The 15,509-nt window shown below is 40.5% G+C and overlaps 1 protein-coding gene across 2 annotated transcripts in view; it reads left to right on the top strand.

Annotated features, from left to right (window-relative positions):
- LOC126253577 (methenyltetrahydrofolate synthase domain-containing protein) overlaps positions 1–15,236 on the top strand; it is a 144,098-nt gene extending 128,862 nt beyond the window's left edge. The window contains exon 5 of one of the 2 annotated variants that reach the window (XM_049955002.1): positions 14,115–15,236. In XM_049955002.1, coding sequence (XP_049810959.1) covers positions 14,115–14,922 — 808 coding nt within the window. In that variant the 3' untranslated portion in view covers positions 14,923–15,236. The remainder of the gene's footprint in view (positions 1–14,114) is intronic. The other variant, XM_049955001.1, reaches the window with a different exon arrangement.
- The last annotated feature ends 273 nt before the right edge of the window (positions 15,237–15,509 follow it).

Raw genomic sequence — 15,509 nt, 5'->3', positions numbered from 1 at the left:
GAACTATGATTATAAATGCAGATTTTGAGTTTTAATTGATAGACATACTTGATAAACTTTCACAGCAAGTTAGGAATAATTACGTAAAAAGATTTAGCTCACCTGCTTTTAAATTTTGCCGTCTAGAATTTTTAGAACAGAACTGACAGTAGAACATAACCTTGTGTTGATTGTTATTGCTATAAGTCTTGAAACTTGTTGTAGCTATATTATTTAATGGGTTTGATCACATGCTGTAGTCATAACTTTCTAGCATTAACATAACTGATACTTAATCTATTACAAATTACGACATTTTTGCCCCAAATTTAGTTTTCAGTAAATTACTCAAAAACTGTTAGAGGTAGTTTAATGGAGTCACATAATTAAGATTTTTACATCGAACTGAGGCTTCATATGAATTTTTGGTTTACTTGCTTCGTTACTTAGCGCCACTTATTTTTCGAAAAAAATCTGGATTCTGACTAAAATTTTGTTCTGATCAAGTTGAAACGTGTAACAGATGATTTTGACATACATTTGCACATTCTGACCAATTTTTGGCTTTCTAGCTTTATTATTTAGTGCTACTTATTTTTTCTTAAAATGATGTACACTCCTGGAAATTGAAATAAGAACACTGTGAATTCATTGTCCCAGGAAGGGGAAACTTTATTGACACATTCCTGGGGTCAGATACATCACATGATCACACTGACAGAACCACAGGCACATAGACACAGGCAACAGAGCATGCACAATGTCGGCACTAGTACAGTGTATATCCACCTTTCGCAGCAATGCAGGCTGCTATTCTCCCATGGAGACGATCGTAGAGATGCTGGATGTAGTCCTGTGGACATGCCATTTCCACCTGGCGCCTCAGTTGGACCAGCGTTCGTGCTGGACGTGCAGACCGCGTGAGACGACGCTTCATCCAGTCCCAAACATGCTCAATGGGGGACAGATCCGGAGATCTTGCTGGCCAGGGTAGTTGACTTACACCTTCTAGAGCATGTTGGGTGGCACGGGATACATGCGGACGTGCATTGTCCTGTTCTAATTAAAACTCTTTCTTACTTTTGTTTTGTGATGTTTTGAATCGTGATGAAAGTCTTTGTGTGTGAATGCAGCTTGCCGCTAACTTCGTGTAATGTTTATCTGTACAGAAGTGTATCTGTCGTCTTTATCGCTCCTTCACGCTCATACCTGAATCAGTACAGTAAAGTCAGGGCTTCGGTCTTATGATTGGCTGATCCGTAAAAGGACAGACAAACAATTATACTACTGGAGGATTCTAAGTAATTTCTAGAATTACATTCACTCTCTCTCTCTCTCTCTTTCTCTATAATTTATCTGTGTACAATAAAGATATATATTACTTGAGATCAGCCTCGTCGAATCTCTGGTAGAGCCCCTCGTCTTAATATTCAGCGGCAGTTTTGCTAGAAAAGATCTTTACATTTGTTATTATTATTAAGCGCTGCATTCAGTTGGGAAAATCGATCGTTTGAACAATTCGTTCAGTTTACGACAGATCTAATATTTCAGATGTGGACGAAGCCTTTTTGGACGATTTGTAAAACTCATAGATTGCAGGTTCTCTTCGTCACAGCTGAAACTTCCCAATTAATTACAGGCCCAGACAATCATCAATGATTCATACAGAGAACTCATTCTTCATTCACTCTGTAGTAAAATGTTCACAAACCTGATTTCAGATGAACGGTTTATATTAAATCCTTTGTTGTACAGATTCCGTTTTCGGGTATTTTAAATCTCAGGAGATTTATTTTTACAGGTTTATTATTTCTTTATCTCTCCCACTAGCGGCACAAATTTCCCTTGTTCGCTTTAGTGCGAAGAAGAAAACCTAAAACTTCTTTAACAATCCGATTTTGGAAAAAGTTCCGTTCTCTCTCTCTCTCTATCTCAACTATAATAACCATGGAGCATACATATCTGTACCTCTGTTGTTCCAGAGAATAAACGTACTAGAAAAATACCTTGGCGTCGACGAGCTGTCGGCGCATATCTTACTAGAAAATCTGATCAGATACTTTTCAAACGTAAATAAATGTGGATGATTTGATTAATCACCATTAATTAGTGCGTGGTAGAGGGTCATTTTCCGTGGGGATATTACAATGCCCCTCGCAGCGAGCGAAGTTTGTGAGCTCAATTTTGATTCACCGAACACACTTCGCGAGCTATCTATGAGCGTGGATAACCCGGAAGCGATGATTGTCAGTCCTCCGACCGAAAAAGAATATTATGTTTGAGACAGACGAAGAAAAGAAATGTGGAAAACAGAAGAAATGAAGAGACAGGTATCGCGGCTGTATTGCTTTTACGTGCATCTCGGTGTTATGTTTGCTGTGCACAACCAAGGAAGATGATCTTTCATAGACTGTTGTCAGGGTCTACCCATTCGGGAACTTTCTTAAGCAGGGAAACCTTGGAAAACCTCTTAAGATTAGACCCCCAGCCTACGATACATAGGAGATAGGAAAGCCTATAGAAGAACAAAATTAATTTTGACATTTGTCTTTAAAGAAAAGATAGGGATCAATTTGTCTCACAATTTGGAAAAAGGGAGTTTGTGCCTCTAGCAAAAAACTTTTTACAATAAATAACGTGAATTTGCGTTTTACAATCTTGCTCCTAGTACAATATCTTGCGGTGCTAAACTCCCCCGGGTCTTGCATGTCCCCGACGTCCACATTTGTAGTCGGTCTTCTACGCGGCCCCCTTTGTAGTAGATCTTCTACGCGGCCCACAATGGGAAGAGTAGAAGGAACCGGGATACTCGAATTGACATGCAACATTCATTCCCAAAAGAATTAGCAGTGAACAAAAAGGAAACTCTTCCTGTAAGAGAACTGATTAGGTTGCACCGTCCAAGATTCTCCTTTTTGAAAGCAAAATCCTTATGGCTTCATGGATCCTTTTTGTTACGACGTAGTTCAATGAATTCAACTCTTAATTAATGATGTTGCCAAAAGCATCATCCGATTTACTTTTGTTTGAATACTCCTTTTGACTTTGCCTCCCCACTGGTACTTATAAATCCAAACGCTTTAACAGATTTTCTATGACTGATTTGTCCTTCGTAATTTAAAGGATTCATGTAACTTACTATAGATTTTGGATTCAAATCATCGAATAATGGAAAGTGTAGTTCATTTTATACCAGACATCATCCATATTCCCTTAATAAGTCATATAATTTAGCTATCCTCAAAACTTTTTATTCTAAACACATATGTTTCTCCGCTTTAGTGCTGGAATTTAAAAGTTATTATTCTTGAGGAATGCGGATTCGCTTCTCTCATTTACTCTCTGATTCATACTGCGTTCATCCATGCTCATCTATGGAACTAGATTTTTCAAACAGAATTCCCAAACGAACACAAACCATTTAACAACTATTAATTCTATAAATATTAATAATTTTAAAAACTCTTAACTCCTAATTGTGACACTTATTCCTTTTAAAGTTCAACCTGAATGAGTTTATTCTCGCGCTTGGTGCGAGTCTCTTATAAAGCATATCTGTGTCGTCTCTATCGATTTTAATTCTCGCGCCGACGTCAACTGTTTTGCGCGGGAAATTGTCTTTGCGGCGTTAACCGTCACTCACGATTCACTACCACAACACATCCCTTCACACGTTTATACATCTAAGCGTTCACATGAGATTATATCTGAATATTCACTTTGACCCTTTTTTTGATTATTCAGCGTCCTTTGCGGGAAACATTTCATTCTTCTCGCAGGTCAGTCAGATACTTTATACATCTTGATCACATTAGCAAAGCTAAAGTTCTATGTTCACCCAAACCACAGGTGAAGCCTATCTCCATTATCCTTTTTACAACACTCAATAGTAATAATTAGTCATTATTTCTATATTCTATGTCATTGATTAACTACTTCACTTTAAAGGTTTTTAACACTACACACACACAGTTTATTGTTATATTTTTTTTTTTACGAGCGTTCATCTCTGTCACTCGGAACACCATTCCTCCCTATCTCCTATTCTTCATTATATCATTTTAAGTCATTGTGAGGAAATAACCCTTTTATTTTGTTTGATCCCGTGTATGCTTTTGGCACGACCAACAATAGTGAGCAGTATGGGTTGTGGAGGGTTCGATCAAACCCCATTTCAACATGCGATCTATTTCTTTTTGAACTTGAGCCTTTAACCTCCAGGGAACAGGATAGAAAGTTCGACAATATGTTTCGTGTGGCTTAACGTAAAGATGGCATATGTATCCTTTAATCACTCCTGGCCTTTCATCAAACACGTTTTCATACATTATTAATAATTCTTTGAGCTGCTTCTTCTGATCTTCAATGATGCAGTCAGATTCATTTAACTTCTCATACACTAATTGACCGAAATCTCCTTTGACTTGGAACTCATTATTTGCGTGCTGTTTAGAATTCTGTGCAGTCTTGATTACTTGTACGCTGATCCCACTATTATATTTTCTGGTAAGGCTTTCCTTTTTCAACAAGTCCAACTCAATTTCTTGTTTATTTATATTTAACCAAATTTTTCCTGTTTTAAAATCTATTCTGCATCCGTATTGACGTAGGCTGTCGACTCCGATAATGCAGTCTACCACCAAATTTTTCACAACAAGGAATGTGCTTAATATTGCTACATTTCCTACTTCTACACTAAGTAGTGACTGCACTTTTACATTCGCCGATCGAGCCCCAACGGCGCCTATTATTTTGCAATTTTGAACTGGAAAAATTGGTACTCTCCTTATATTTCTGATCTTGTTGAATAGAGCCTCTGAAATAACATTTGTGGTTGCAGCTGTGTCTAAAACCGCCACTATAGGTACAGTCTCCAAAATCACTTGCACTTCGGCTACTGCCACCTGTTCCTTATCCTCATCTTGGGGTTCTAAGTCTTCGGTCAATTCATCTGCCAGTAATCTTCCATCATTATACGTCAGCATGGGTACACATATCCTGTTGCCCCTCAACCTATTGTTGACCGCTCCTCCGGGGCACGAGTGGGTCCTTACAAGTTTGTGGGATTTTGATTCGCCTGGTGGTTGACATCGTCCGTCACTTCGGTAATTACCGGTTGATTCGTAGATGTCCGTCCCCACTGATGTTGGTTATTTGAGTTTATTCCCCCCGGTTGGTTCCACTTTCTATTACCGTTATTGTTCCATGCTTGCTGTCTAAAATTCCTTTCGTTTCCCCATACGGGATTGTATCTTTTCCCATTCCTGTTATTCCTTGGATAGCCCCTCGCAAGACTATTACCGGTATTATTGTTGAGATTTTGATGAGTTTCTCCATTATTTATCGATCTCTGTGCGTTCCCTTGCCTACCATTAGCCGGAGGTTCTATCTCCATATATTGGAATCTGCTATTACGTGCTTTCTGGCTGTTCTCTTCTATAATGTCTATATGATCTAACGTCGTGAGGAACGACTCCAGGTCTTTATCGTTGCCGTAAATTAATTGATTCCGGATGCTAGTTGGTAATCTTGCCTTAAGTATGTTTATTATGTCTGGCAAAGGCATAGGTCTGTCCCAATATCTTGTTTTATTTATATATTTTTCAAAATATTTCCTAAGGCTTCCCTTCGAAAAAGAGAAAGGCTCGGGGTAGAGCACCTCCTGCCTTAGGCGTTCCTGTACTCCTTCTGACCAGAATTTCGCTAAAAACGCTTTTTCAAAATCTTCATACGTCGAGCAAACAGAAGTCATGTCCGAGGCCCAGATCGCCCCCGAACCTTGTATATACCCAGTAACGAAACTGATCTTCTGCCACTCCGACCAATTTCTGGGTAGCACTCCTCTAAAACTTCGAATAAAAACAATCGGATGGACCCCCCTTTTGTCAGTGTTAAAAATCTGAAATTGCCGATGCTTTATCATTTTTTCTTCGGCATGACAAAGGCTTTCGTAATCTCCATCCGCTAAAACGTCACGCGAACAACTAGCTCGTGGCAATTTGATAGTCGAGTTACTTACACATGTCGGTATTGTGTGCGAATGTGCAGTAACTGGGTCTATAGTCGCTGACAACTTCTGCTGTCGACCTGTATTCATTTGTTCTGAGCCTTGTTGTGAAATGCGTATCGATTCTTCGATCGTTCGTTTCCAATGCTCGAGATCATCACCTAACTGCTGTCGCACTTCCTCAAGTCCTTTCGCAAACAAATTCTCTTCGTGTTTGCCGCATAGACTCTGGAATGCTGCTTTAACATTTTGCTCAACGTTTTCACACATTAGCCTTTTGTTTTCTAATGTAATTTCGGATAATTTACCCGTTAATACATTAATCTGGTGGTCAATAACGTCTTGACGTTCTGTCAGATGTTCCATACTTTCCTTTAGGTTCGTCTGCGTACGTGCCAATTCAGGAAGTTGCGCAATTGCACATGACATGGCATCTTGCTTTTGTACTAACTGCGGAACCATTTCCACCTGTTCGCGTACGGTATCTATCTTAATGGCCACATACTCCTTCATTTCTACACGTACACGTTGAGTAGATTCTCACATTGAACTTTAACCAATTCTATTTGTGCAGTTAATTTTCGTTCCGTCTCTTCGGCCTGATCTTTTAGTTCCTTTGTCTTTTCCTCTATCCGCTGCTCTAATTCGGAAAAACTGGCCTGTAAGTGCTGCTTAATCTCAGCTTTCAAATTTTCCTGCCCTTCAGTGACTGAAGCTAATTTCTCGTTTATCATTTGCATCTGTCTCATTATAATTACTAATGGATCTAATCCATGTTGCATCCCTGCTGTTACATCTCCAGCCGTGTCTACCGGGCGTTCGATTGCGCTATCTGTAGCGATCGGTTCTACAACACTTCTTACTACCTCATTATCATCGGTGCTCACAGCTGAAGGCTGTTGCGTGTTGCTCTGCTCTGCTTGACTCATCTTAAACATTGCCCTAGTTAAAACCATATAAATGTTCTACAGTCAAGATATATATATATATATATCTCCCTCCACACAATAACAGTTTCATATATTACTTATATATTTAAATGCAACTAGGGCAGGTCAAACTACGTCTGGTATGAACACAATTAGTCAATGTTCAAATCTACGTCTACTTCCAGCATACAAGCAAGCTTTAGTAAAAAAAATTATAGATCTGGCCTTATTTTTCTGCGCCCTGCATGCTGTTTATTCGTAGCCATATATTACTTATATATTTAAATGCAACTAGGGCAGGTCAAACTACGTCTGGTATGACTTCCAGCATACAAGCAAGCTTTAGTAAAAAAAATTATAGATCTGGCCTTATTTTTCTGCGCCCTGCATGCTGTTTATTCGTAGACCCCACTAATTCAGCTGCGAGTATTTCTTCTCTTTTTTCCAAGTTAGGTTGTCTCGTCGTCGTTCACATGAAACAAAGAACAAAATTATTTTAACAACGTCCAAAAACGTGTCCTGTCACGGATTGGCCATTCTAATTAATTCTCTTTCTCTTACTTTTGTTTTGTGATGTTTTGAATCGTGATGAAAGTCTTTGTGTGTGAATGCAGCTTGCCGCTAACTTCGTGTAATGTTTATCTGTACAGAAGTGTATCTGTCGTCTTTATCGCTCCTTCACGCTCATACCTGAATCAGTACAGTAAAGTCAGGGCTTCGGTCTTATGATTGGCTGATCCGTAAAAGGACAGACAAACAATTATACTACTGGAGGATTCTAAGTAATTTCTAGAATTACATTCACTCTCTCTCTCTCTCTCTCTCTTTCTCTATAATTTATCTGTGTACAATAAAGATATATATTACTTGAGATCAGCCTCGTCGAATCTCTGGTAGAGCCCCTCGTCTTAATATTCAGCGGCAGTTTTGCTAGAAAAGATCTTTACATTTGTTATTATTATTAAGCGCTGCATTCAGTTGGGAAAATCGATCGTTTGAACAATTCGTTCAGTTTACGACAGATCTAATATTTCAGATGTGGACGAAGCCTTTTTGGACGATTTGTAAAACTCATAGATTGCAGGTTCTCTTCGTCACAGCTGAAACTTCCCAATTAATTACAGGCCCAGACAATCATCAATGATTCATACAGAGAACTCATTCTTCATTCACTCTGTAGTAAAATGTTCACAAACCTGATTTCAGATGAACGGTTTATATTAAATCCTTTGTTGTACAGATTCCGTTTTCGGGTATTTTAAATCTCAGGAGATTTATTTTTACAGGTTTATTATTTCTTTATCTCTCCCACTAGCGGCACAAATTTCCCTTGTTCGCTTTAGTGCGAAGAAGAAAACCTAAAACTTCTTTAACAATCCGATTTTGGAAAAAGTTCCGTTCTCTCTCTCTCTCTATCCCAACTATAATAACCATGGAGCATACATATCTGTACCTCTGTTGTTCCAGAGAATAAACGTACTAGAAAAATACCTTGGCGTCGACGAGCTGTCGGCGCATATCTTACTAGAAAATCTGATCAGATACTTTTCAAACGTAAATAAATGTGGATGATTTGATTAATCACCATTAATTAGTGCGTGGTAGAGGGTCATTTTCCGTGGGGATATTACACTGTTGGAACAGCAAGTTCCCTTGCCGGTCTAGGAATGGTAGAACGATGGGTTCGATGACGGTTTGGATGTACCATGCACTATTCAGTGTCCCCTCGACGATCACCAGTGGTGTACGGCCAGTGTAGGAGATCGCTCCCCACACCATGATGCCGGGTGTTGGCCCTGTGTGCCTCGGTCGTATGCAGTCCTGATTGTGGCGCTCACCTGCACGGCGCCAAACACGCATACGACCATCATTGGCACCAAGGCAGAAGCGACTCTCATCGCTGAAGACGACACGTCTCCATTCGTCCCTCCATTCACGCCTGTCGCGACACCACTGGAGGCGGGCTGCACGATGTTGGGGCGTGAGCGGAAGACGGCCTAACGGTGTGCGGGACCGTAGCCCAGCTTCATGGAGACGGTTGCGAATGGTCCTCGCCGATACCCCAGGAGCAACAGTGTCCCTAATTTGCTGGGAAGTGGCGGTGCGGTCCCCTACGGCACTGCGTAGGATCCTACGGTCTTGGTGTGCATCCGTGCGTCGCTGCGGTCCGGTCCCAGGTCGACGGGCACGTGCACCTTCCGCCGACCACTGGCGACAACATCGATGTACTGTGGAGACCTCACGCCCCACGTGTTGAGCAATTCGGCGGTACGTCCACCCGGCCTCCCGCATGCCCACTATACGCCCTCGCTCAAAGTCCATCAACTGCACATACGGTTCACATCCACGCTGTCGCGGCATAAGACTGCGACGGAGCTCCGTATGCCACGGCAAACTGGCTGACACTGACGGCGGCGGTGCACAAATGCTGCGCAGCTAGCGCCATTCGACGGCCAACACCGCGGTTCCTGGTGTGTCCGCTGTGCCGTGCGTGTGATCATTGCTTGTACAGCCCTCTCGCAGTGTCCAGAGAAAGTATGGTGGGTCAGTTTTTACAGTTTCTAATTCACAATTCAACAAGAACCGATATTTTGATCAGACAGAATGGGCATATTATAAGCGAGACTGAACAGTTCAAGGCCCTAGGCGTTCGGATAGATAGTAAGCTGTTGTGGAAAGCCCATGTTCAGGATCTTGTTCAGAAATTAAATGCTGCTTTATTTACCATTAGAACAGTATCTGAAATAAGTGGCAGTTCAACATGAAAAGTAGTCTACTTCGCATATTTTCATACGCTTATGTCATATGGTATTATATTTTTTGAGGTAATTCTTCTGATTCAAAAAGGGTATATTTGGCTCAAAAATGGGCTGTACCCCCCCCCCCCATGAACCATGGACCTTGCCGTTGGTGGGGAGGCTTGCGTGCCTCAGCGATACAGATAGCCTTACCGTAGGTACAACCACAACGGAGGGGTATCTGTTGAGAGGCCAGACAAACGTGTGGTTCCTGAAGAGGGGCAGCAGCCTTTTCAGTAGTTGCAAGGGCAACAGTCTGGATGATTGACTGATCTGGCCTTGTAACAATAACCAAAACGGCCTTGCTGTGCTGGTACTGCGGACGGCTGAAAGCAAGGGGAAACTACGGCCGTAATTTTTCCCGAGGGCATGCAGCTTTACTGTATGATTAAATGATGATGGCGTCCTCTTGGGTAAAATATTCCGGAGGTAAAATAGTCCCCCATTCGGATCTCCGGGCGGGGACTACTCAAGAGGATGTCGTTATCAGGAGAAAGAAAACTGGCGTTCTACGGATCGGAGCGTGGAATGTCAGGTCCCTTATATTTAGATTAAAGTTCAGTCTTGATCAAGACTGAACTTTAATCTAAATATAACAATTAATTGATCACTGTATTCCAGAAATGTTTACCAAAATTGTGTCAGGTCCCTTAATCGGGCAGGTAGGTTAGAAAATTTGAAAAGGGAAATGGATAGGTTAAAGTTAGATATAGTGGGAATTAGTGAAGTTCGGTGGCAGGAGGAACAAGACTTCTGGTCAGGTGACTACAGGGTTATAAACACAAAGTCAAATAGGGGTAATGCAGGAGTAGGTTTAATAATGAATAGGAAAATAGGAACGCGGGTAAGCTACTACAAACAGCTTAGTGAACGCATTATTGTGGCCAAGATAGATACGAAGCCCACACCTACTACGGTAGTACAAGTTTATATGCCAACCAGCTCTGCAGATGACGAAGAAATTGAAGAAATGTATGATGAAATAAAAGAAATTATTCAGATTGTGAAGGGAGACGAAAATTTAATAGTTATGGGTGACTGGAATTCGAGTGTAGGAAAAGGGAGAGAAGGAAACGTAGTAGGTGAATATGGATTGCGGCTAAGAAATGAAAGAGGAAGCCACCTGGTAGAATTTTGCACAGAGCACAATTTAATCATAGCTAACACTTGGTTTAAGAATCATGATAGAAGGTTGTATACATGGAAGAACCCTGGAGATACTAAAAGGTATCAGATAGATTATATAATGGTAAGACAGAGATTTAGGAACCAGGTTTTAAATTGTAAGACATTTCCAGGGGCAGATGTGGACTCTGACCACAATCTATTGGTTATGACCTGTAGATTAAAACTGAAGAAACTGCAAAAAGGTGGGAATTTAAGGAGATGGGACCTGGATAAACTGAAAGAACCAGAGGTTGTACAGAGTTTCAGGGAGAGCATAAGGGAACAATTGACAGGAATGGGGGAAAGAAATACAGTAGAAGAAGAATGGGTAGCTTTGAGGGATGAAGTAGTGAAGGCAGCAGAGGATCAAGTAGGTAAAAAGACGAGGGCTAGTAGAAATCCTTGGGTAACAGAAGAAATATTGAATTTAATTGATGAAAGGAGAAAATATAAAAATGCAGTAAATGAAGCAGGCAAAAAGGAATACAAACGTCTCAAAAATGAGATCGACAGGAAGTGCAAAATGGCTAAGCAGGGATGGCTAGAGGACAAATGTAAGGATGTAGAGGCTTATCTTACTAGGGGTAAGATAGATACTGCCTACAGGAAAATTAAAGAGACCTTTGGAGATAAGAGAACCACTTGTATGAACATCAAGAGCTCAGATGGAAACCCAGTTCTAAGCAAAGAAGGGAAAGCAGAAAGGTGGAAGGAGTATGTAGAGGGTCTATACAAGGGCGATGTACTTGAGGACAATATTATGGAAATGGAAGAGGATGTAGATGAAGATGAAATGGGAGATACGATACTGCGTGAAGAGTTTGACAGAGCACTGAAAGACCTGAGTCGAAACAAGGCCCCAGGAGTAGACAACATTCCATTGGAACTACTGACGGCCTTGGGAGAGCCAGTCCTGACAAAACTCTACCATCTGGTGAGCAAGATGTATGAAACAGGCGAAATACCCTCAGACTTCAAGAAGAATATAATAATTCCAATCCCAAAGAAAGCAGGTGTTGACAGATGTGAGAATTACCGAACAATCAGTTTAATAAGCCACAGCTGCAAAATACTAACACGAATTCTTTACAGACGATTGGAAAAACTGGTAGAAGCCGACCTCGGGGAAGATCAGTTTGGATTCCGTAGAAATACTGGGACACGTGAGGCAATACTGACCTTACGACTTATCTTAGAAGAAAGATTAAGGAAAGGCAAACCTACGTTTCTAGCATTTGTAGACTTAGAGAAAGCTTTTGACAATGTTGACTGGAATACTCTCTTTCAAATTCTAAAGGTGGCAGGGGTAAAATACAGGGAGCGAAAGGCTATTTACAATTTGTACAGAAACCAGATGGCAGTTATAAGAGTCGAGGGACAGGAAAGGGAAGCAGTGGTTGGGAAGGGAGTAAGACAGGGTTGTAGCCTCTCCCCGATGTTATTCAATCTGCATATTGAGCAAGCAGTAAAGGAAACAAAAGAAAAATTCGGAGTAGGTATTAAAATCCATGGAGAAGAAATAAAAACTTTGAGGTTCGCCGATGACATTGTAATTCTGTCAGAGACAGCAAAGGACTTGGAAGAGCAGTTGAATGGAATGGATGGTGTCTTGAAGGGAGGATATAAGATGAACATCAACAAAAGCAAAACGAGGATAATGGAATGTAGTCGAATTAAGTCGGGTGATGTGGAGGGTATTAGATTAGGAAATGAGACACTTAAAGTAGTAAAGGAGTTTTGCTATTTGGGGAGCAAAATAACTGATGATGGTCGAAGTAGAGAGGATATAAAATGTAGACTGGCAATGGCAAGGAAAGCGTTTCTGAAGAAGAGAAATTTGTTAACATCGAGTATAGATTTAAGTGTCAGGAAGTCTTTTCTGAAAGTATTTGTATGGAGTGTAGCCATGTATGGAAGTGAAACATGGACGATAAATAGTTTGGACAAGAAGAGAATAGAAGCTTTCGAAATGTGGTGCTACAGAAGAATGCTGAAGATTAGATGGGTAGATCACATAACTAATGAGGAGGTACTGAACAGGATTGGGGAGAAGAGGAGTTTGTGGCACAACTTGACCAGAAGAAGGGATCGGTTGGTAGGACATGTTCTGAGGCATCAAGGGATCACCAATTTAGTATTGGAGGGCAGCGTGGAGGGTAAAAATCGTAGGGGGAGACCAAGAGATGCATACACTAAGCAAATTCAGAAGGATGTAGGTTGCAGTAGGTACTGGGAGATGAAGAAGCTTGCACAGGATAGAGTAGCATGGAGAGCTGCATCAAACCAGTCTCAGGACTGAAGACCACAACAACAACATGGGCTGTTCGAGCTGTATGTGGTGTAAGTTCGAGAACCTCTTGTCGACCCCTATTCAATAGTCTGGGAATTCTGACGTTGCCCTCACAGTATATATTTTCTTTAATGTCGTTTGTTGTTAGCAATATTAGCTTATTCCCAAGAGTTAGCAGCTTTCACTCAGTTGATACTATGCAGAAATCAAATCTACATGTGGAATGCACTTCCTTGACTCTTGTGCAGAAAGGAGTGCAGTATTTTGCTGCATCCATTTTCAATAAGCTACCACAAAAACTCAAAAATCTTAGCAGTAGCCCAAACACTTTTAAGTCTAAACTGAAGAGTTTCCTCATGGCTCACTCCTTCTATTCTGTCGAGGAGCTCATGGAAGAGTTGAAAAATTAAGCAAATTCCAGTGCTACATTGTTGATTTTCTTTATTTAAACTTACGACTTGTTGCCTGAATATGTTTCTTATATTTCATTTTATCTGTTTCTACTATTGTGTTATAATTTCATGTATTGACTCGTTCCATGACCATGGAGACTTCTCCTTAATTTGGTCCCACTGAACAATAAATAAATAAATAAAAATGGTGAAGGTTAAAAAGGAAAAACAAGTCACTCAGACCCCAGTCCCATCTGTTCTGAGAAGGTCTAGTCAGCCATTTTGTCTTAAAATTTTAATGCTGAAACTTCCTGTCAGATTAAAACCATGTGCTGGACCAAACCTTGAATTTGGGACCTTTACCTTTTGCGGACAAGTGCCCACGAAAGGCAAAGGTCCCAGATCAGGTCTCGGTCCAGCGCACAGTTTTAATCTGCCAGGAAGTTTCAATCGGTGCACACACTGCTGCAGAGTGAAAATTTCATTCTGGAATTTTAAAGCTTCCTCAAGTGAAATTTCCATTTGATATAAGTTTCTGTCTTCTGTTTGCAGCGAAGGTAAAGACTGTTCCCTGAAGGAAGTTGGCCCTGATGATGATGAACATCTTTCTCAAAGACCACCAGTGAGGCCAAACAGAAATAGAGAACGCAGGAACAGGAACAAGCAACGGAGTCGTGGAGATAGCGACTCTCAGGCTCCAGTTGAAGAATCAGCTGCTGATGGCAGTGATAACATTAAAGTCAATGGAGAGCATACGAGTAAAAGTGTTCCTGGTGATGTTGCAGCTGGACAGCGTTCGCGGATGTTTCATCGGCGGAGGCGTCGTAACTCCAGACGGGATTCTGCTAATGGTCCTGTTGGCCCCAGTCCTGAGCCAGGAGTGGAAACTAACAATGCAGCCACACTCGATTGTACAAAAGTTGAAGCAGAAAATCATATAAAAGAGCGATCAAGACGCAGACGTACTCGCAAACGACCAGTTGAGATACCAGCAAGCCAGAGTCCTGAAAATGTTGATGAAAGGGAAGTACAGGATACAGAAAGAAGCAAAGACCAATACAGAATACGTAGAGCACATAGAAGAAATGCATTTAACTTCAGTCTACGTGTGGATAATATTGGAACAGATGTACGAGTCCGAGAATTAAAAGCAGCACTTGCTGAAAGGGGTGTTCGGCCCAAAGACATCACATGGAAAGGGTCAAAAGGGTTCGCTATGTTGCATTTTCGTAATCCTGATGAACATGAAAATATTATTGCATCTCTGCAAGACATAAAACTGAGAGAGGAAGGTGAAACATTGTTGGTGCAGTTGGCACAGCCAACACGAATAGAGGTGACTGATATTTCTTCTTTGTAACAAATACAAATGATAGAGCAGCTTTCTCTGTGATCTTTCTGTGCTGTTGAGGGGGTGAAACTGATGATTATTCTAAAGAAAGTGAAGTATTTTTGATGTGATAAAAGAGTGAGAAATATTATATTTGTATATTTTTGACAATAATTTAATAGTTTAACATGAGTGTTTGAGAAAGTGATTGTTCTAATGTAATCAACATATGCATTGTAATTTTCATTTTGTAACATTGAAATATCTAATAGCAGCTCTATTTTTATTTTTATTGTTATTGTAAGTGTGTGTTGTATTTAATTTATCTTGAAACTTACTGTTAATGTCTCTTTGTTAATATACTAGTGTATATAGGTATATACATTGTAACATATTATGCACTGCTGTATTTGTGTATGTAACTGTGCACTCTGTTTTCATGTAATTTGTATGTGTTTATACAAATAAATTTGAGGCGGATAATATTGATTTTGAGGTATTTATTAACTTATGTGTATAAATTATTTAGAAAGCTGTTTCAGAGCTAATATGATCAGTATCAAAGGATTGAAGACTTTTTGCTTAGTTGCTCTGACATTTGTTGTACAATCAGTTGA

The sequence above is a fragment of the Schistocerca nitens genome, chromosome 4 (assembly GCF_023898315.1).
Source record: "Schistocerca nitens isolate TAMUIC-IGC-003100 chromosome 4, iqSchNite1.1, whole genome shotgun sequence".
Taxonomy (NCBI): Eukaryota; Metazoa; Arthropoda; class Insecta; order Orthoptera; family Acrididae; genus Schistocerca; species Schistocerca nitens.
The sequence above is the reverse complement of the archived record's forward strand: the minus strand, read 5'-3'. Positions and strand labels throughout refer to the sequence as shown.